At 37.0% G+C, this 23,549-nt stretch overlaps 1 protein-coding gene across 5 annotated transcripts; it reads left to right on the top strand.

Moving 5' to 3' along the window:
- The first annotated feature begins 12,913 nt into the window (after window positions 1–12,913).
- On the top strand, window positions 12,914–22,074 carry LOC104901103 (cysteine-rich repeat secretory protein 57). 5 transcript variants are annotated; one of them, XR_007269309.2, is made up of 3 exons: window positions 12,914–13,743; window positions 20,613–21,384; window positions 21,867–22,074. XR_007269309.2 is itself a non-coding variant. In XM_057391137.1 (3 exons), exons 1-2 carry the CDS (start codon window positions 13,002–13,004, stop codon window positions 20,756–20,758), a joined length of 888 nt encoding a protein of 295 aa, XP_057247120.1. In that variant the 5' UTR covers window positions 12,914–13,001; the 3' UTR covers window positions 20,759–20,768; window positions 21,867–22,074. The 5 variants fall into 5 exon arrangements, 4 of the variants coding, with proteins under 4 accessions (XP_057247120.1, XP_057247119.1, XP_048491315.1 ...); XM_057391137.1 differs by having other exon boundaries at window positions 20,613–20,768; XM_057391136.1 differs by lacking the exon at window positions 21,867–22,074 and having other exon boundaries at window positions 20,613–20,768; window positions 21,291–21,860.
- The last annotated feature ends 1,475 nt before the right edge of the window (window positions 22,075–23,549 follow it).

Raw genomic sequence — 23,549 nt, 5'->3', positions numbered from 1 at the left:
TTTTGATTTTTTACGATATGATCATACCGTAGAGTCGTAGGATCATATAATCGTATTAAGATCCTACCATGTAAATTTTTGTGGTTGGGTAGGATTGAAAGATCATATAAAAATTAAGATCCTACGTAGGATCGGGATCGGTGAGATCCTTCCGGATTGTAGAATCGTAAATTCTGAGTCGGGATTTTAAGAAAAATTACTATACAATCTTAATTTTTCAATTAAGAGTTGTCATGGAAAAAGAGCATTTGCATTAGAGCTATATAGGAGAATGTTATGTATCACTAGCTTTCTTCTAAATGTTTTTAATACGTCTATATAAATATAAAATAGAAGTATTGGCAAGGAGAGGAAGGGAAGGACTGGGAAACCTCTTGCAAAAGGTGAAATCAATTTTAGGACCTTTGTGATTGAAGGTGATGTCAATATCAATAGACCATCACTTGGTACTCATTTAGAGGTGTTTTGGAGGTTGGGTGAGGTCTACAACTACTTTATTGTGTTAGTCGAGTACAAACACTTGAGCAACTACAAAAGGGGGGTGAATTGTCGTAGTTGAGGAGAAATTTTCAATTTATAATGCGGAATTAAAACAAACTTGAAATTAGAAAGAGACAAGCACACGAGATTTTTACAAGGAAAACTTCCTAGGCCCAATAGGAAGAAAAACCTTGACCACGAGGGATTTTGACTCAATTCTCTTTAATATACTTAGGCCAAAAAACTCTCTTTTGTACAACCTAAACTCGGACCTTCTATGTTCCTCTAGGAACTTGTTCCCCAGTCACCTTGTTCCCCCTGAACACGTGGCTATTCTCTCTTAACTTTACTCAAATTCTTCTCTCTTCTCTCTTCTCTTTCTCTTTCTCTTTCTCTTTCTCTTTCTCTTTCTCTTTCTCTTTCTCTTTCTCTTTCTCTTTATCTTGAATATAAGGATATTCTCTTAATTTTTCTCTCAGCCACACACTATGAATATTACAATAATAAGTATGTTGAATGAAGAAGAAATTACAGGAAAAACTTTCAAAGTAGTGATAGACTTTTTCGCTTGAAAGTTCTCAAGTTTTTCTTTAAATAATTTCTTCTTATATAGCTGCTGCAAATCTTCTTCTACTGGTCATGTTGTGCTCCATGTTCTCCTCAAATTGCACAAGTGGAGTTATGGAGATCATGGCTTAATTTCGCTGCACTTCCTCCACTCTTCTTGCAATGGAAAATAAACTTCCCACTACTTTCCGTTAGTGGTTTAATCTTACAGCAAGTACTGCGCCTGGTGGAGGAGTTAGTTGGAGATCTTCAAGGATTTAGTTCCACAATTTCAGTCACGCTTACTCCAACTACTTTCACGCAGGTAGATGGAGTTTGTTGGAGATTTTCAAGGATCATCTCCACGCTATTTTCAATCTGTTTTTCAAACAATTCCAACAACACAAAATATCTAATAACTTAAAGAGTCTTTTATTCAAAGATTTGAAGTTACTAGAATATTAAACATACCTTATAATAAATATTCAAAGTGTATAAAATAAATATCTTGACTTACATTAAATAATTAATATTTCTCCTTATGCAAATTTGAACATTACATTATTTTTGGTATTTTATATTTTTCGCAAAATAAAGCTATATAGTAAAATTAACCTAAGTATTTGACATCATCAAAACTATTCAAAACATGGAATACAACATATTGATCACGAAAAATAGGTCACAAAAGATAGCTAAATTAAAAAAGATGGATAAGGATGTAGAAATAATATGCGTAACATGCTAAAAAACAAAACATAGTAATTAATTTGAGATATCCATTTAGGAAAATAAAGCAAGTAAAAAAAAACAGAAAAATAATTGAAATCGTTGAATCAGCAATACGAATAATTGAAATTGAACACAAATTCAAAACAGAAAAAACCGTTAATTAACATGATACTCATCAATAGCTGATGTGAAATTGAAGGCTATACTTTGTTCTTGATTAGAAAGATTAGTTTTTTTATGTTTTCTTTAATGAATCTTGAATGTTAATTCAAGAAGTATGCTCGAAAAACCTATGCCTCACGCACAAGAATTTCAATGATATGAAATTATCAACTCCTAACCAAGGGTGATAATAACTAGGGTTTGCATTCACTGCTTAAACTTGGATTCACTCCTGAAACTTTAATTCCACAAGGAATAGGTTAAACTCAAAAACTTCTCTCTATTATTATTATGCTCGAAAACTCATATATATAGTACAAGTTTTCCTAACCTAATTGAATTAGTAAAACAAATAAACTTATTTATCTTTATCTTAAGGATCAAGATAAATAATTACCTATCTTTATCTATACTACTTCACACGCCTAATCAGAATATAATTAGGAAAACAAAAACTCGTACTTTGACTCAAATGATAAGGAATTAGACTCCTAAAATAATAGGATTCCTTTATCACTTAAACATTTAATTAAAATAACTGAAAATAAAACCCTACTTTATATAGAATCCTAACAGAACTAGAATTCTATATAATTATTACTCTATTATATCATACTCCCCCTGTAGAAAAAAACTTGTCTCAAGTTTTAATCTGGAAAGCATGGTACCAAGTCACATGAAGGCAATGTTGCACATATGCCACCTCCTAGCAACACCTTGAAAGTTTCATAGCCAACTTTCTCAACAATTTCAAATGGACCTTCATCCATAGGCTCGTCATTTTTGTGATTCATATGGAGTCTTTGAGCTGCAAGGGACAACCACACCTTATCTCCTAACTCCAACTTAGAGCCTTGACGCAATTGTAGCACTTGTTCCCTTTTTTCCTTCTTATTGCTTGCGGTTTTCAAGACTTCTTTATGGCACAAACTCACGCACATATGAGCTCCCTCTTGCTTCCCTTTCTCCTTTCCTTGCGTGGCAGCATGCTTCTTTGGAGGCAAAGGCTCAAGTAGTAAGCGCCTATTACCCATAAGAACTGAATACTCATTTGTTTTGCCATTGTGAAGAACAAACCTATCACTTTGCCATGGCCTACCAAGCAACAATGAACAAGCTGTCATAGGAATAGCATCACACCATAACTCATCATGATACTCCCCTACCTTGAAGCTAACCAATGCTTGTTTTCTTACCCACACACCACTTCATCATTCAACCAGCTAAGTTTATAAGAGTTAGGGTGTTTTCTTGTAAGTAATTGTAGCTTTTCCACCATAGTTAGAGCAAGCATTAGTACATGATCCACTATCAATGATAAAAGAGCAAGCTTGATCCTTTATTAAGCATGTCGAAAGAAAAAGACTTTGTCTTTGCTCATCTTCTTGTTCATCTTGCAATTCAGCTAACAAAGATCTCCTTACTACCAACACTTCATGCGCCTCTTCTGGACTACACTTGGCTTGCTTGGTCCAAAACTCTTCACTAGTCATGTCCCTTATGTCGTTGTTCCTCATGTTGTGACTCACTTTCTTCCATCCTACTTTGGATAAGGAAACTATAGTAATCCTCCCTTGTTACCATGGTTCGATTAGGGCAGTTTCTAGCTACATGTCCCAACCCTTGACACTTAAAGCACACCATCTTCTTCACAGCCGCTCCTTAGATGCACCAAGAGGAAGAGTTCCCTTCATAGCCTCCACAACCTCTTGTGTAGTTATCTTGGCACTCACGGCCTCCTTAGCTGCACTACTCATCTCCATCTCACCTTTACCTTGCTTGAACATCCCAAAGGCCGAGCCTTTATGTTGTCTCTCAAGCTTACATGCCAAGGAACATACTTCATCAAACGTTGTGAGTGGTTGCAACTCCACATAGTTGCGTAAATTCCTATTCAATCCAAGCACAAATTTGGCGATTTTTTGTTCTTCTTGATCTCTACAATCACAAGCTATGTAAAGACGCTCAAATTCCTTGATGTATTTTTCGACAGTCATGGTTCCTTGTGTGAGTGAATTTAGCCTTAAGAACAAATCTTGTTTGTGGTTTCGTGGCACAAACCTTTTCTTCATCTTGTTCTTCAATTCGGCCCATGAGTCAAGTGGTTCCTTTCCTTCAGATTCACGCCTAGCTTGAAGTGAATCAAACCATAGTGATGCATACTTTGTAAGCTTTAACGTGGCATATGAGAAACGAGAGTGTTCCTCCAATTGTTTGTGGTTAAAGAGACGTTCCAATCTCCTTTCCCAATCCAAATATGCTTCGGCATCTTCATCACCATCAAAGGAAGGCAAGTCCGACAGTTTGAGCTCATCTCCCTCCTTCGATTTCCTATACTAGATGGAGAGGTATTCCTTCTATTACTCCTTAAATCTACCACATCACGCCTTACCTCAGCCATATCTGCGTGCACCATGGCATTCATCTCCATAAGGTCCGCAATCTGCTTAGCTAGGGACGCAAGAGTGATCGTAGGTTCAGTCATCTTGCGCAATCTATAACCTTCCAATTCCAATGAAGCACCTTTAAGATCCCAGCAGCCACACCAATTGATGTGAAATTGAAGGCTATACTTTGTTCTTGATTAGAAAGATTAGTTTTTTTATGTTTTCTTTAATGAATCTTGAATGTTAATTCAAGAAGTATGCTCGAAAAACTATGCCTCACGCACAAGAATTTCAACGATATGAAATTATCAACTCCTAACCAAGGGTGATAATAACTAGGGTTTGCATTCACTGCTTAAACTTGGATTCTCTCCTGAAACTTTAATTCCACAAGGAATAGGTTAAACTCAAAAACTTCTCTCTATTATTATTATGCTCGAAAACTCATATATATAGTACAAGTTTTCCTAAACCTAATTGAATTAGTAAAACAAATAAACTTATTTATCTTTATCTTAAGGATCAAGATAAATAATTATCCTATCTTTATCTATACTACTTCACACGCCTAATCAGAATATAATTAGGAAAACAAAAACTCCTACTTTGACTCAAATGATAAGGAATTAGACTCCTAAATATAATAGGATTCCTTTATCACTTAAACATTTAATTAAAATAAACTGAAAATAAAACCCTAATTTACATAGAATCCTAACAGAACTAGAATTCTATATAATTATTACTCTATTATATCAATAGCAGTAAGGCCCCTGTCAGTAAGTTTGACTGCAAAAATTGATGACATATAGATGATCTTCTGAATCGTGTTGCTATCTCTAAAAGCCTGATCACATTATTCAACCCTTACATAATAATAATAATGTTGTTACAGGAAAAGGGTAAGTCAAAATTGTACCATTACTAAAAAGATGAGAGATAAAGCTAGAGTGAGAAACTCTTGGCCTAAGCCCTTCCCCAAAAGCCAAATCTAAAACCCTAGAAACCCGAAAAATGCCCCCTTTGAATTTCGATTGAATTTTCTAGTTCGATTTCTTCCTTTCTTCCGTCTGATAATCATTTCCTTGACATTAAATCTATGGTTGGTGGTGGATTTATTGCGTATTGTAGGTAATCTACAATCTATCCCCAATTTAATTACGGATAGGTCTGCTACAATTAATAGATTTTCGTCCTTCAAAATATGTACTTGGCGTGCAAAGCTTGCAGTAATTGGTGTGAGCTGTGTTAGATTAACCAAATTGCTCATTAGTTGTAAGTTGTTTTGGTTGAGGTGGCTCTTTTTTAGGGGTTTCAAGTACAAATTAGGGTTTAGGCTTAGGGTGTGTCAGAGGAGTGAAGTCTTCTTCCAGTGTATTGATTGTGTGTGGTCAATGACTTTTGATCTTCTTGGAGGCATTGGCCCTGTTTGGCAAATAGAGTTTGGAGTTTAGCTGTTAGAGTTTAGAGTTTGCTGTTAGAGTTTTACCTTTTTGTTCAGCAGATTTGACTGCTGATTTGACAACTTTTTTTTATAAACATGTTTGGTAAAAATTAACTGATTACTAAAAGCTTATTGCCATTTATTTGTATAAAATGACATTTATAGACATTTTAATACATATGTGTAGTGTTATTATTAGAGGAAAAAAAGTCATTAAACATGTTTCTACCTAATCCTCTAAAGAAAAAGCTCCTAATATGAGCTTTTTCATTTTGAGAGTTTTCATTCCAAAACTCTCTCTAAAACTCTCTTTTACCAAACATCTCTATTAGAGTTTTTGACTAGTCAAAACTCTAAAAGTGGTCCAAACCTCTCTTTTTGCTCCAAAACTCTAATTGCCAAACACCCCCATTGTCTTCATTTCTTTAGGGTTTGTGGAGTTGGTAGCTTCGCTACGGTTCTAGTTTCTTGATGATTTTGGATTGTTATCCATTAGTTTAGAATTTGCATTTAATGCGATTAGAAAAGTCTTATGTTCAGGTAGGATGTTTAATGCTAATTATTTGGTTTTCCATTGGTTTTCATCAGCATAAAAGCCCTATGATTGGTATGAGAAAGTGTAAGTTCTTCTCATTCTCTTTCTTTTCTTTCTTCTGCATAATCTGCTCTAGTCTCTTGATTCTCTTCTTCTGCTTGTCAAGTCTAAGAAATTTTTTCTGTTTTGGCATGAGGATATGCAATCGTCTAAAGACATACTCCTGGAAGTTGAAAAAGGGGCTCCTTCTCCTACTTCTGGTGTAGCACTTGATGGGGCTCCAGCTGGTGCTTCCATCCTTAGCCTTGATGCTAAGTTAGTAAGTTATCCTCCTAGCCCTTCTACTTTTCCTGAAGCTATTATATTAGATGACCTTTCCCAAGTTAAGAAAGATATTGATGATCTTTCAAAGTCTTGTTTGGTGGGGAAAATGTTGGGTGCCCCGATTGACCGAAAAATGTTGGGTGCCCCGATTAACCCTGGGGATTTGTTCTTAGTATGGTCTGAGAGACCAGGGCATGTCTAGGGGGAGCTGTATATGATTTACCCCTGGAAAGCTCATTTTGACCCTTATGTGGAAGAAATAAAATATGTAGATTTGTGGGTGAGTATTCCTAAATTTTCTGCTGAGTTATTAAACTTTGATTCTGTTGCTAATATGCTAGCTTCTAACAATATTGGGGCTCTCATTAAACTGGATGCTAGAACTGTTCTTAAACATAAAATTCGTTTTGTTCGTGCATGTGTGCGTGTTGATATTTCTGAGCCATTATTGGAATATGATGAGATTACTAGAGCTGGTGGTATTCAATGTGGTTATGTGATTTGGTACGAGGATTTCTCTGTGGTTTTTCTTTCTGTGGATGTGATGATCATAGTATTGATGAGTGTTTGATCCCCCCCCCCCCAAAAAAAAGAAATTAAAGTCATGCTCATGAAACATCCTAAAAAGCAGTGGCTTTCTGAGTTCATTCAAGGTGCTACTAGGCTAGCTAAGCCTCTATCCATTGGTGAGCAAGCTTTCGTGGTGGGCTAGGCCTAGACACATTGTTCGTCCTCATTCTATTTTTGGTGCTCCTGGTAAACAACATGTTCATAAGAAAAAGTTTGCTGGAAAGTCTTTTACTGGTAAGAAATCTGTTGTTGTTGGTGGAGTTAGAATCAATGATGGTCCTGTCCAGTCTCACTCTAAGGTTGCTGGCATTTCTTCGCCCAGCGCAGGTGGTAAAGGTAAGGGGCTAGCTTTAGCTCACCCTGTTATTCATGTGGATTCCTCTGATGATGATCTTGGTAATGAGGCGCTATCTACTATCCCTCCTTCTCTGTGTGATGGGTGCAAGGTTGGTGCTATTGAGCAGCCTGCTCCAAAACCCCTTGCCCACTCTGGTGTTAAGCCCCTCCTCCCTCCTATTGTCAATGATGATGATATTATTTCCCCAGTTCCAATGAGGGTTATCTACCCTTCTGAGTTAATTGATGAAGGTTTTCTACGTGATTCTGATAATTTCTTGAAAGAAAATCATGTTATGTTTAAACATGAAGCTGTTAATTATGGTTTGATTGATGATATTTATAATCTAGAGGATCATGTCCATGAAAACTTCCCGGAAGGCTATATCTCTCAGCAAGAGTGCTCTTTCCACTCCATTAACTCTAAGACCTCAATCATCAGGCAGATTGAGGGGATGGGAGTTGAAGGGGCTAACATCCAGGAGAACATGCCTGCATCTAGTTCAGCAAAGAGGAGGAAGATGGATTCTAATGATGAATCCTCCATAGCCAATCTGTAGAGGGGTAGAACCTAGCCTGGTTCTATCTTCCACCTGCCAAAAGTATGAATATTTGTTTGTCGAATGTTCGGGGATGTAGGATGCATCTAGCTATGGAGGAAGTAAAAGACTTTTGTAATAATAATAATAATGTGCATGTCATGATGCTTTGTGAAACCAAATCCTTTTCCCCTCCCTCGGAGGCGAGTGTTAGGTTTTCTGGGTTTCACCACCATGACTTCCTCCCTTCTTTTGGCTTTGCAGGAGGAATGTGGCTTTTTTGGAAAGATGTCCCAAGTAATATATCCTTTTTTATTTAGTGTAGAAGCAATGTTTGATCGATTTCTAATTTGTACTGTTAATATTTTGTCTATGAATTGCTCATTTAAGCTAATTTTTATTTATGCCCCGCCCAATCATAACCTTAAGATTTCATTTCAGGAAGAGTTAATAAGTTATATTCAAGGGTTTTCCTGTCCTTATGTTGTTCTAGGAGACTTTAATGAGCTCAGTCGTTCTAAGCAGGACATGATAGGAGGGGTTGACTTCTCTTTCGCCCGTTTAAATTATATGCATAGACTACTCTCCTCCTTAGAATGCATTGAATTACCCTTCAAGGATCAAGTATATACATGGAGAAAGAAAAGATGTGGAGTTAGTCATATATTGGAAAGATTAGATAAAGGTGTCACAAATTTAGATTGGATAAACCTATTTCCAAATGCAAAACTAAATCATCATGTTTTCACTTCATCGGATCATTGTTAAGTTTCCCTGCTTCTAGAGTTTCATCAGGGGAGGAAAGCCCCTCCCTTTAAGTTTAACAAAATTTGGACGACTAGGAAAGATTTTGATATAATCATTAAAAAGCTTGGTGTACCAAATTTAATGGTTTGTTTATGTATTGCTTGTTGAAAAAATGTAAATTGCTAAAAGAAAAGGCTAAAGTTTGGTCAACTAATAGATTTGGTAATATTTTTCTTCAACTTAGGACTATCGAAACAAAGCTTCGGTCAATTCAAGAAAGTCTATTGTTAAACCCGGATTGTCCGAATTTATGTTTAAAGCAAAACAAATTTGTTTCTAAACAAACTAGGCTATTGGAATTTCAAGAAGCTCATTGGAAAATAAAAGCGAAATCGAATCATCTTAAGATAAGCGATTCTAACACCAAATACTATCATGCGTGTGCCTCTATCAGAAGAAATCGTAATTTGAAAACATCTATTGAGAATGAAGTTGGTACTGTTGTCTCTTACCTAAAGCAAATGGAGAGCTGCTTTACCAATTCTTTTATTCGTAGATTTACTTCGAACTCTGAGTGAACTCCGAGTGCCATTTTGATGAGAATAGTGAATTCCATTTACTGGAACCTATCATATCCGATGAAGATAATATCCTTCTCTGTGCAGAGATAAGTTTTTTAGAAGAAACTACAACAGTTTTTGACTTAGCTCCAGATTAAGCTCCGGGACCTGATGGTTTCCCCCCTTTCTTTTTTCAACCGTATTGGCCTTTAGTAGGCAACTCAGTATTCAAAGCAGTTAAAGCGTTTTTTCGCTCGGGAAAATTGTTTAAAGAAGTTAATCATACCTTTGTTACTTTGATTCCCAAAGTTGATGCCCCTTCTACTCCAAAGCAAATCAATTTTGTCCAATTAGTCTATGCTCTACAATATATAAGATCATTTCGAAGATTATGGTGTCTTGTATTAAAATAGTTCTGGGTAAAATTATTCATCCTCTTCAAGGGGCTTTCGTTCCTGAAAGGCTAATCCAAGATAACGTTCTTCTAGCTCATGAGGTCTTCCATTCATTTAGGAAAAAATCGGGTGGCCAAGGGTGGTTAGCGATAAAATTAGATATGGAAAAGGCGTATGATAGGTTGGAATGGGATTTTGTTATTACCGTCTAAAAAAAACTGGGTTTTTGTGAGCAATGGATAGAGTGGGTGAAAGAATGTATCTCTACAGTTTCTTTCTCAGTCTTGGTTAATGGTATCCCTGGTGAGATGTTTACCCCCTCTAGGGAGATCCGGCAGGGAGACTCACTATCTCCGTATATTTTTATGCTATGCACAGAACTTTTTGCTTAGCAGCTTCATTATGTTAATTTTGGTTCTAAGCTTATAAGAGTCAAGCTGGGTCATTCAGGTGTGAAAATTCCTTTTTTAACCTTTGCTGACGATAGAATAATTTTTCCTAAAACTTCGAAGGAGAGTTGTACTATAATAAGAAGCATTTTGGACACGTACTACAGAATGTCAGGTCAGTTAGTGAACTATAGTAAATTGGCCTACCATTGTTCTCCGAATACGGAGCCTTATCTAGCAGCCTCATTTTCGAACATTCTTCAGATGGCTGAAGCTAGGTCATTGGGAAAATATCTTGGGTGCCCGATTATAGATACTAAAGTAACGAACGCTACATTTGGAGACATTCGGGAGAAGGTTCAATCCCAGCTGTCAAAACGGAAATCTAACTCTTTAACTCAAGCAGGTCGAACTATTTTGATTCAGTCCAATTTAGCTACAATGGCTAATTATCAGATGCAAAGTTTTTCATTGCCAACCTATATTTTGGATTCTCTGGATAAAAGTTATAGGAATTTTTTCTGGAATAAACCGATAGAATCAAAGGCCCCTAATCTTATTGGATGGGAGAAAGTGTGCAAACCTAAACGATTTGGGGGTTTATGCATTAGGAAAGCCAAGATTGCTAACATAGCCCTCCAGTTCAAACTCCTTTGGAAAATCATTTCTAGCCCGGAAAATCTATGGGTTAGTTTGGTTACTAAGAAGTATCTTAAGGCTGATAATCTATTTGAGTACAAAATGAAAGCTAATGTGTATTGGCAGTGGAGGAGCCTAATGTGGCTAAGACAAAGTTTGAGGAAAGGTCTCCGTTGGATTATTGGCAACGGAGAAAAAATATCGTTCTGGTTTGATAATTGGGCTTTCTAATACCCGATTAGTGAGGTTTGTCCTGTAATTAGGGGCACTGAAGATTTTTCTGTTGCTTCATTTGTGGATGCTAAGTCCCAATGGGATGTCCTACGGCTTTTGCAGTTTGTTCCCGCGGCAATGGCTAACATAATTAAGGGTATTTTCTTACCTAAGAATCGCATTGAGGACAAACTAGTGTGGCGGTTGGCGTCGGATGGTTGTTATTCAGTTAAATCTGATGTTGCGCTTCTGCAAGGTTTTCGTTTATCTAATCCTAAACCGGAGTATTTCATCTGGATTTGGAAACTCCGTATCCCCCCTAAGAGAAAATTGTTTCTATGAAAGATTTGCAATAATGGTCTCCCCACTAAGAAAAGGTTAGAAATGAGTCACATTTTTCTGCCTTTAGAATGTGTTTATTGTAATCATCATTCGGAAGATGCTAATCATCTGTTTTTAGAGTGTCCATTCTGTGTGGATGTGTTTTCAAATTTGTCCTCAATGATGGATTGGCCTCTCCCTCCTCCAGTGCGGGGGGAAATTTCTTTCATAGAGTATTTCTCGTCTCTGCCTAAAGTTATCGAGTTTGATTGCATTTCTAAAATTGCTCTATCATGGTGGTTTATTTGGTATGCTAGAAATGAAATTTCTTTTCGGCAGGATACTTTTCATCCTAGAAAGATTGCTTTAATGATTAAAGCCTTTGTTGACAAGTTAGATGGGGTGCCTCCTGATGTAAGGATGGTTGTTCGTGGTAGTCCGTTTTTGGGGCGTCCCCAAAGAATGTCAAGGAAGAATGCTTGTTGGCAACCTCCTCCTTCTTCCTACTTCATAATTAACTTTGATGGGTCCAAATTGAAAGAAGACAATGCCTCGTTAGGATTTGTAATTAGATATGAGGTAGGTAAATTGCAACTGTGTGGTGCTCAATCCATCGGGCCTTCCCATCCAGTCTTGGTAGCCGAAACTTGGGCTTTGGGAGAGGGCATTAAGGCTGCTAGAATGCTGGGGTGAAGTGTCTAATTGTTGAAGGGGATAATGTCTTTGTTATCCAGGCCGTTAAACATTTATGGAAAATTCATTGGGCCATTCATCTCTTATTGTGGATGCAGGTGAAGTTCTGAAGTTTTTTTAAAGAGGTCCGTATCAACCATGGCGTTAGCGAAGACAATTCGGCGGTGGATTGGATGGCGAATAGGGGCCATTCGTGTTCGAATTTGTTTTATTGGTTTGATTCCCCGGCTCATGAGTTTTCTTTGATCATCCGAAAGGATGCTTTAGGATGGCCCAATTCTTGGGTTCCATCGTAGTTGTTCCCTTTCCTCCTAAAAAAAAAAGAAAAGGGTAAGTCAAATCTTGGGGTGGTATGGGAAATGTATGTAGAGGAGTTTTAGGATAAGAGTAGGGTAAAAGAAATCATTGAATTGACTAAACAAACAACAAATAAGGAAGTCAGCTCACTTGATTTCCTAACCCTTTTCCGAAAACCTCTAACCAAACGCCCCTTAATCATTTAGGTTACAGAAACATATGGGTTAGTCATAAAAATACCAATGAGAGGACAATAATGATATATGCATGACCACAAGGTCACATTAGAAAATGAAAGACTTTTTGTTTCCACCACGTAAAATTTTCAAAACTATGAGGCAACCATGCATAATTTCCAAAACTATGAGGCAACCATGTATTGTTAACTACAACATCAAAGAGAAAGTTGTGGATGCACAACTAGTTGGACTCAAGAGTAGTTGAGAAAGAAGATGTATTCAATGCATGAAAATTTAAGGCAACCGAATTGAGAATTGTTCAACTTTAGAAAAAGACAAAAAGCACTGCAAGTAGACTAAGTCGACACTGTTTGAAATTAATTATGGGTCCCATGGACCACAATGACTTGAAAGCTTTCCCATCGACACGGTTACAAAGCTAAGGCTCCGATCCATGGGGAGAAATCCTTTTAACTCTCAAAGTACTCACCTATATTCCAAGGATTCGTATCCATGGGGAGAAATGCTTTTGTTTTGATCACTTTACTATTTGTTTATTTTTTCTGTGCACACGCAGTGACCTTTAGTAATAATGGTTGTTCTGATATAAATGGTAATTACACCAAAGGAAGTGTTTATGAAAGGAACCTCGATCAACTTCTTTCCAATCTCTCGTCCAAAGCTTCTTCATCGAAGTTTCATAATTCAACAACTGGCGATTTTCCTAACAAAATATATGGCCTTTATCAATGCGGAGAGGATTATACCATCGAGATCTGTCGAGTGTGCATCCGAGATGCGACTCAAAAGATTAAAAAAGTATGTCCCTTATATGGTGAAGGAATTGTATGGTATTATGAATGTATGTTAAGGTATGCAAACCGTTCTATCTTCTCCTTGTACGAGACATCTCCATCCTCTGCTGCATGGTACCAAGATAGTATCGCGAACTATGATAAGTTTAGTCCAGTGCTAACAAGTACAATGAATACAACTATTGGTAAAGCTGCTCGTACTACAGCTCGGGGACATTTCGCTTCTACAACTGTTTATTGGACATCTATTGATCGTGTCTACTGCTTCGCTCAGTGCACACCCGATATAGATGACCTTGATTGTATGGACTGCCTGAAACTTACTATGGGTGAGATATACAGCAATTACAATGCGAGTAAAGGAGTGTCGGTCTTTTATCCAAGCTGCCAAATAGGTTACGATACGGAGCTTCCCTTGATACCAGCACCATCAGCTTCAGGTGAGACCTTTTGTATATCTCAATTAGAACTTAGAAGTTCATCGTTCAATGATTGGTTTTATGTGATTGTATATCTTGTTCAGTTTGATCCTTCAAAGTTGGTAACTTGGTATCAATGCTTTAAGTGGCACATTATTAGGAATTTAATTTTGATTTAATGTTCAATCCGACTTGCGTGGACCCGGTTCACACTAAAAATAGTGTGGACCAGGTCTAGGCACGTGACCCGTTATATCACTTTAACATACACTATATCATCATAACATACACTATATCACTTTAACACACCCTATATCACTTTAACATACACTATATCACTTTTAACACACCCTATATCACTTTAACATACACTATATCACTTTTAACATACACTATATTACTTTAACACACACTATATCATTTTAACGCACACTATATCACTTTAACACATACTATATCACTTTAACATACACTATATCATCTATATCATTGTAACATACACTATATCACTTTAACACACACTATATCACTTTAACATACACTATATCATTTTAACATACACTATATCACTTTAACATACACTATATCACTGTAACATACACTATATCATTTTAATATATACACTATATCATTTTAACATACACTATATCACTGTAACATACACTATATCATTTTAACATACACTATATCATATCAATATACACTATCATAAACTCACGTGATATGGATCGGGTGCACACTAATTAGTGTGCACCGGGTTCATATTAGTTTTTTTTATTTAATGTTAGTGAAAAACTGGGATTCTAATATTAAGTTTGGTCTTTTGTTTTTGGATGATTGTTGAATTACTACGGCAAAATTATACTTCATCCGTTGCTTTTTAATTTAATCACTTTGCTTTTGGGTAAAATCAAGAAGAATGTACAAAAATATGAGAGAGAAACGGTAAAGGTGGAGAAAGAAAGTAAAAAGTAAATTAAATTATTAAAAAGTGAATAACATGGGTCCGAAAAGAGGAGAGGGTAGATGTAACATGTTATCAATAGTAGAAAACACAATAGTGGATGGATTAAAAATAAACAAATCGAAAACAAATGGGTGTATATTAAAACCAAACTGAGGGAGTAGTCAAGTAACGTATTTGGATCCTATAAAGTTTTACAATAACTCTACATGGTAAAGTTTGAGCAATATCAACCATTGAATAAAAAATCAATGGCTCTTATATCCTCTTTCCAAACTCCCCCTATTTTTCTCATTAAAATCCACCCCCTAATATTTCTCTCCCACGAATACGAACCCTTGATTTTAAATTGTATGGTTCAGATACAACTCTACCTTGTAGAGTTTGACTAAAACTCTAGAGGATCCGGACTCTTAGTAGGTAGAGTTTGGATAAGGTTAGAACGCTACTTGAAAAATGTGTGAATTATTGATAAGATATTGGGTGGAGTTTGTAGAAAGTTATAACAAAAACTAGTGGTACAAATCTTATTCTTCAGTTTAAGGCTGGCAAGGGTCGGATCTAGATCGAGTTTTTATGGACTTGGATTCACATCAATTTTAAGAGGTGGATCCAGATCCGCCTAAGATCATACGAGGTCTGGAAAAATCGGAGCCGTATTCAAATACTGCGGATCCTACAAATCCGAGTCCAAAACAGGCCCAAACGGATTGGTACATGAAAATATTTTTCAATTCAAAATAAAAAATATCAACATCTTTACCATAAATTTGCAACTAAATTCACAAAATCAAATCAATAAATTCAACTAAACAAATTAGATTCAACAATAAAATAAAATATTCACAACATGAACTCATAAAATCTTCAACTTTAAAATGAAGTAGATTCCAAAATAATTTCGGACATATGCGGTTGTGTGTTCTGGTGGAGTTAGTTGTGTGCTATAGTCAATGCCCACAAAGAGAGTAGAAGAGAAAAATTATGTGCTAGTGGAGGCAGAGAAAATTTGGTGGGCGTGAGAGTTGAGGAAGGGGTATGGTATGGTGCTCTTGTGCGCTTGTGGAAAGAGAAAGGGTGTTAATGGTGCTGTTAGTGGCAAAATAATTCAATTTATTAGTCTACATTTTAAATTATGACCGATTTATATCATATAAGAGAAGAAGAGAGAAATAAAAAAAAAAACCCCAACCAACTAACTACTTTATTAAAATCTAATTTAAAAAATAATTATAGAAACACAACGACAATAGATAATTATGTGAAAGTTAACAACTTTAAAATCCACATCATCAAGTAATTCTTTTTAAAAGAAATCCTAATTTATTGACACAGCTTCATTGATTAACAATTAGTTTTAAATAAATAAATAAAATACAAAACACACAGTACGAATTATCGTTTCTTCTCTTCACCTTTACATAATCTTTTTCTCTTATGCCTTCCAATAACTGTTACCTACTATATTTTTATTAGAATTTTATATGATTTTGCACGCATAGCATGCATATAAGGCAAATAACTACTAAGTTATCCCATTACTATAATTATTTTTAAAATGAATTAAAATATATAATCTATTTCATCTAACAAAAGTTAACGTTAGCTTGTATCAAGCAAAAAGAAAAAACAAGAAATGGAAAACAAATGGTTAGCAATTGCCAAATAATTGAAAAAGGATAAAACAAAAAAGAAAAGTAGTCGGCCAAAAAATTGAAACAAAGATAATGAAAAAGCAAACAAAATGAAAAAGCTAAAATTCAGTGGAATCTTCTTGCACGCTGCTTACCACCGAACCAAAGGCTTACATCTACCCCGATAGCACGCGGGTGGTATATATCAAGTTTTATTTTTTTTAGAGGTGATCATGGGCCAGGCCGCGGCAAAAAAAAATTTTGCCCATTGGTCGGGACGGGCCAGGCCGGCCCTAAATTCAGGCCGAATTTTTGTGTCCAAAACACGCTATTTCGGGCCTAAATTAGCAGGCTTTTGCGGGCCAAAACAGGCCGGGCCAAAAAATAGGCTAAAAAGTCGTTTTTGGCTTGCCCAAAGCCCGCCCAAAGCTAAAAGAAATACGGGCGGGCTGGGCCCGGGCCGAAAAATTCTGCCCAACCCAGCCCAAAAGCGGGCCAGGCCGGGCCAAAACGATCGCCTCTAATTTTTTTTATCTTCGTCGTTTTTTTCTCTTTTTTCGGAGTCTTCGTGGGTTCAGTTGAACCCACACTACATCTACCCCTGGATGCTTTCACGTGGGTGTGAGAGTTCAAAAGGGGTGGTGATTATAGTTTCGTCCCGTGGGGTGGAGTTGGAAAGTGAAAAGAGGTTATTGTGTTGAGGGAGAAAAAGGAGGGTCATCATGTGGGGGGTGGGGGTGGGGGTAGGGGTGGGGGTTGACTGGTTGCTGGTGGAGAGAGAAGGGGAGGGCATGAGAGTGGAGAATAGAGAAAGTGAATTCGAATTTTGACTTAGGGGAGAGAGTGTAGGAAAGTTAATATAAAACATAAACTGTACAACTACTTTTATAAAGAAACGAATCTAAAGATTAGCAGAGTTAAAATATCAATTGGGTCTAAAATTTTGGGTTCCAAATCCTAAAAAAACAAATCTAGGTCCACATATCTCGGTTGAGTCGAAGTGTAACACCCCGACCCATACGGAGTTGAGTATATTGTCACCAATGTGCATCCACTGTCCTCAATAACCAACACAAGTTCTTCCGGCGTATTTTGTCCTTACTCATGCGCACCCTGAGAATACGCATCTTGTTGGAATGAGTAGTCTGCTAAATCCCTTTAGGTAGTGTTTAGAAACTTGTATTTCATTTCAAATGATGGAATTGAAATTTGGAATTTAAAGTTTGTATTTCAATTCCTAATCACTGTTTTGTAAAGGGGGTTTGATAGAGGAGAGAGAAATAGAGGTTTAATGGAGGAGGGAGAAAAATTGTGGGTTTACTAAAGGAGAGAGAAACAAATATTAGAAAGTGTGGGTTTACTCATGGAGTTGGGATATGTATGAGGAGAGAATTTCAAATGACAAAGTAATAGCTGGAATTTGAAATTCTACTAATATAGGCTTTTGATAAGAATTTGGACAAATTCCATAATTTCAAATTCCATGCCATCCAAACAATAGATTTCATCCAAATCCAGGATTTGAAATGAAATCTTGCTATCCAAACATAGCATTAAAGTAATCATGAGGGGTATTACATACACCCCCACTTGAGAACAGCAACACCCTCGTTGCGCCTGAGGACTCCACATATTCAGCCACAACGACTTGTGGGTCGCCCCAACCTGGAAAGTGATCGCCGGAAACTCCAGATATTTGGTCGAACGACCTCGGGGTCGCTCCTTATGACAATGTAGCCTCATAATCCTCCACCACTAGGCGCCTGAGGACTCCTAATATTCGGCCTGACGGCCTTAAGGTCGCCCCAACACGCGGTCGCAGGGTTGTTCTGATACCATTTGTAACACCCTGACTCTTCCGGAGTCGAGTATATCGTCACCAATGCGCATCCAGGACCAACAAATGTCCTCAATAACCAACACAAGTTCTTCCGACGCATTTTGTCCTCACTCGTGCGCACCCTGAGAAACTTCCCAGGAGGTCACCCATCCCTGGACTACTCCCAGCCAAGCATGCTTAATTGTGGAGTAACTAAGGAATTAAGCTCCCTTAAAGAAAGATGCATCTTGTTTGAATGAGTAGCCTGCTAAATCTCTTTAAAGCAATCATGAGGGATATTACACGAAGACTCATTATCATCTCCACTTCTGTTATTGGTTTCATTTCTTCAATTTTTTTAATAGAAATATTCTTGAAAAGTCCCAACTTTTCACACTTAGCTTGTATATGCTATTCTATATCAATCTGCTTGCCTCATTATAAAATTATAGAATGAGAAAGTAAATTTTTATTCCTCCTTTTGTGATTCCTCATACCGCACCTTACATCACAAATCATTATTTCTTGGCCCACAATTGGCCAAATTGCTTGTCCACTAGTATTAGTGTGAGTAGGATCACTATAATAATTCGTAATATATATAATTAGCATTATTTAATTGGTTATTTACTTATCTTCATGTATAGCTTATTAAAATCGATTTGACATCTGCACTCGCTCTAAGGGCTTACAGTAAAAATTAAATTATATGTGGGAGTCCAATGGTTGGAGCTCCCACCTCCCAACCATGTGGTTGGGAGTTTGACTCTCATCAACCCCATATTTGGGGCATTTGAGTAGATATTTGGTTCTATGTATAAATTCATAGTTTTTAGTCTTTGGAAGTTTCTTTATGGGTTGGGATCCCGGCCCCTTCTTATCCCCTAAGTCATGAGGGTCGAGCCTGTTTGGGCCATTAAATTACCAAATAAAATAAAATACATTATATTTCCTAAAATGATAAAATTTGTCTCAGTTGACGATGCTAGGATGCCGAAACTTGATTACCTACGCCTGGGTAGTCCGATACAAAGGATTTCCATAGACTTTGAACCTGTTCTGCAAACTTCATTGGATCAAGGAGAATGGGTCGGCAAAGCACTACTACAAAAATGGCCAAAGAGACTACTTATAGGAGACCGGTTGAGGTTACTAACCCATTTCTTAAATGTACGAAACCATTGATTATCTAAACAAAGTCTCTTAAGTTTAAGTATCTGACTAATAATAAAAGTTGTTGTGAAATAAGAGACTATTTCCAAGTAAAAACGATTTCCTTGATATGTTTTGTTTTTTTAATCCAATTTTTTTTCAACATAATACGTTATTATACGTATATATTCTTATTGTGAAGATTTAGGAGACTACTTCTAACTTGAACCAGTTTCTTAAAAATAATAATTTTAAAATTTAATATCTTTTTAATTAATACTAATGCAGTATAAGTTTTATATAAATCTATTTACTTTTAAAATTATGCAACAAATAGAATAGAAAAAAACTACCTCTCCTAATATTATTCTACCTAGATCGTGGTTAATACATGTCAAAAGAAAAAAGAAAAAAAAAGAACCATTACTGCGCCATAGCTTTTTGCGCTTCATTCTCCTCTCTCCTCTCCTCAGACTCTCATGCTCCTCTCTGGCTCTCTCTCTTCTCTCTCTTTCTCCTCTCTCCTCTCTGCTCCTCTAATTCTCTGTCTTCTCTCTCCTCTTTGCTCCTCTAATTCTCTCTCCTATCTCTCAATATAGAACGACACTCAAAGTCTCAAACTACCGACGGAAACAGTGAGGACTTCGCCGAGACGCCGACCACTGCTCGCCTCCTTTAATTCGAACTTTGAAGTTAGACTTCGCCGACCCAGTAATCCTCAATTTCAAATTACATTTGAAGCTAGTTTAGTTGATTGCAATACATATATAGATACTAATAAGAACTAAACATGACATTATATGTGTAATAGCCCTGTTTTTAAGCGCAATTATTTAAACGTTAAATATAATTATTAAGTTAATTATGTTGCGAAATTTATTATTTTATTTGAGTTGTGGAGTTATTATTATTATTATTATTTTATATTTTGGATTTTAAGTTTAAGTTGAGTGGTATTTGGCCCAAATAGAAAATCGAAGTCGGGCCTATCCTTCAATGTGTCGGTTGCTTTTGAAAGATAACCCACAAAATTCTCCCTTCATTGTCGGACAATAAGCAACCAAAAACCCACCCCAAGTTCTTTCTCTCTCTCGCGTCTTCGAATTCCCCAAACCCCAAAACAGAAACCCCAACTCCTCACCATCTTTCTCGCTCACTCGCATCTCCTAGGCGCTGCCGCGCTGTCGACCCTTGCTCGCCGAAATTCCCCTTTCCCTCCGTTTGCGTCGTTGCTGCCGGTGATGTTGTTGTTGCTGTCCAGTTTTTCTCTCTCCTCTATGTGTTGATGTGTTGTGTTGTGCTGCTGCTTGTCTCGCTGAAGATTTGTCGTATGCCGTCATCACTCCCCTCTTCTACCGGCGGTTGTGTTTAGTCGCTGCTGCCGCTGTTGTTGTGGTTGACGGTGCTCAGTCGCCGTCGAAGACTCGAACCCCCCACCTCTATGCCCTGTTCTTCGCTGCATCCTAGTAGAGCAGAGGTATATTTCCTCTTTGTTCTTAATTTAACTTTTTTTTAATTGTAAATTAAGCCAAGTTGCTGTTGTGGTTTGTTGTTGTTGTAGGTTATGTTGTATTATTTTGTTGTTCTTGTTGTGCTGCTATATTATTGTTATCGTTCTGTTCTTGTTGTAGCTGTGTTGTTGCATTTTGTTGTTATTGTTGTTGTTCTGTTGTGGTTGGCGTTATTGTTGGTGGAGGTGGTGTTATGATTGTGGTGTACTTGTGCGTTGTTGATGCTGTGATGGTGGTTGTTGTGTCGTTGTGATGGTGGTTTATTGTTAAAATGGGTTGCTGAATTGGTGTAGTTATTTGTGGTGATTATTGTTGGGTTGTTGTGGTTATGGTGTTGTTGTTGCGTATGGCTGTAATGGATTTCTATATTGAGAATTAAGGAAATTAGAATGTTAAAGGTTGTAATATCTAGATTGAGATAGGTTATGGTTCCATTTTCTAGTTTAGAATAGTTAAGATTGGTTATTGATTATTGTTATTATTGTGAGGTTATTATTGGAGGATGATTATGGAATTGAATCTCATTTGGAGATGAAGATTATTGAAGGAGGTTATATTGTTGGAATCTGAATAGCATTTCAGGTAACTTTTATGTTCAGTAAAATAATTTACTCATGCCCATGTGTGTGTGGATTTCTATTCTGTTTTTGTTAAATAAGTTCGTACTATGGCCATAGATATGAATGTGATGATGAAATGTCATTGATTGAATATGAATATGCAAATATTTTGCTGGCTTAGTTTATGAACTGAAAATAGAAAGTGGGCAAGGTATGGGTGGAGGATGGTTACTCTTTTGACCTGATACGGTCGGCTACGCTCCATAACGAACCTTGGGGGTAGTATTGCTGGGCTCCATAACGAATCTTGGAGGCAGTGTTTGTCCTTTGTCCAAAGCCTGTACTTGTCACTAATTTGTTTAAGAGAATGAGCTATGTCAGCGTTGTAATAAAAAGGAAATGATTTGAGAAATAAAATGTTTATAATGGGCTGAAGTAAATGTTACGAGTTTTCCACTCATTTTGGAATTTTGTTTGTTTTGTATTTTCTCCCTGAATTTGCAGGTTTGATATTCAGAGCTCGGAATTCGAAGTGAAGCAAGATCAAGGTTTCATAGTGGCTTAAGGATTAAGTTTGTATATAGATAGCTTATTCGAGAATAGTTATTTATGTTTCGTTGTATAATATTTGGGAATATTAGTCGAGTTGTTGGTGTATTTAAGGATATTTTTCCGCTGCGAAGTAATTTATTTAAGAGTTAATTATTGTTTATGGATTTTAAGTGTGTTTCATTAGCAGCTCGGAAGAGCGGGCTGTTACAATATGAAACTAAAAGTGAGAAATTAAAGCGAGTTACCTTCAAAAGCCCAAATCCAGAATTTGAAATTGAGAAGTCGAGCCTTTTGCCACCTTCCTCTGAAGTTTCAACCATTATTCCTTCCCCATGATCCGCACGCATGTAATTTGTTGTTAACTCCACATCAGTGACATTGGCTTCGGGAATGGTAAAAGGTGGGGTGTCTTCAAAGCATCATACTCCTCCTTATCCTCAACATCACCAACTCCAAGTATACTTCTTTATCCCGGGACAAAAATTGACCACTTCTTATCAGAAGGGTCAATTACATAGAATACTTGCTTAACTTGTGATGCAAGCACGAATGGCTCTTCACTTTCACGTAACCGACCCAGGTCTACAAGAGTAAATCCACAAGGATCATATCGTCTTATGTAGCGCCGGTTATAATCAACCCACTTGCATATGAATAAGCAAATCGTAAAACCAGAGTAGTCAAGCTCCCAAATATCTTGAACCCGCCCATAGTATATTAATGTAGCATCAATAGTAGACTTGTCTTTGGCACTTGCATACTGTGTAGATGATGCCTCTACTGAAATGCCACTATTCTGCAGAGATCTCGATTTTTCATCTTAACAATCTGTCCAAAACGTAAATCCATTAACATCATAACCCTCATAGGAGTGCAAAGCTTCTCTAGGACCAAATGCTAGCCACTTAAGAGTTTCTGAAACAGTGGAATCTATTTTACGCATTAACCGGTTATGAAACCAATCAATAAACGTCTTATTATGCAACTGCATCAATGCTTTACCCCCTTTTCCTGGATTCTGATCACGCAACTCCTCCATATGTTCATCCAAGTAGGGATGGACATGTACCATATGCTGCAATACAAATAAGTGTGCTTGTATCCGCATTTCAACAGGAGGTACAATCATTTTGGAGCCAAGTGTACCTTTACCATCGAGTCTGCCCTCTTGTCGAGATGTAGGAAGTCCAATAGGATCAACATTACTTAAGAACTCGGCCACAAAATTACTGACCTCTTCATTCATAATCCCCTGAATAATAATTCCTTCTGGTTGTGCTGGATTCCTTACTTTATCTTTCAAAGAGCCCATATGTCTCTCAAATGGATAGCACCACCTCAAAAACACCGGACCACATAGCTTAATCTCTCGAACTAGATGTACAACCAAATGTACCATAATAATGTCGAAGAAAGCAGGTGGGAAATACATCTCAAACTTGCACAAAGTCTCTATCACGCCAGCCTGGAGAGCATCAAGATTCGACAGTTGTAACATTTTGCTACATATAGTATTGAAAAAGGAACACAACTCTGTTATGGTATGTCTCACGTGTTTCGGCAATATCCCTCGAATTGCAATCGGTAAGAATACTTGCTTACATGACAATCGTGAGACTTCATACTCGATAGCTT

The sequence above is a fragment of the Beta vulgaris genome, chromosome 8, assembly GCF_026745355.1.
Source record: "Beta vulgaris subsp. vulgaris cultivar EL10 chromosome 8, EL10.2, whole genome shotgun sequence".
NCBI classification, from domain to species: Eukaryota; Viridiplantae; Streptophyta; class Magnoliopsida; order Caryophyllales; family Amaranthaceae; genus Beta; species Beta vulgaris.
Note: the sequence above shows the minus strand (reverse complement) of the source record. Positions and strands in the feature narration are given on the sequence as shown.

Coding starts and splice junctions, on each gene's coding strand:
- LOC104901103 (XM_057391137.1), top strand. CDS start 13,002: ATGGGGAGAAATGCTTTTGTTTTGATCACTTTACTATTTGTTTATTTT. Junction 13,744..20,612: donor ACCAGCACCATCAGCTTCAG/GTGAGACCTTTT, acceptor GTCTCGCTGAAG/ATTTGTCGTATGCCGTCATC.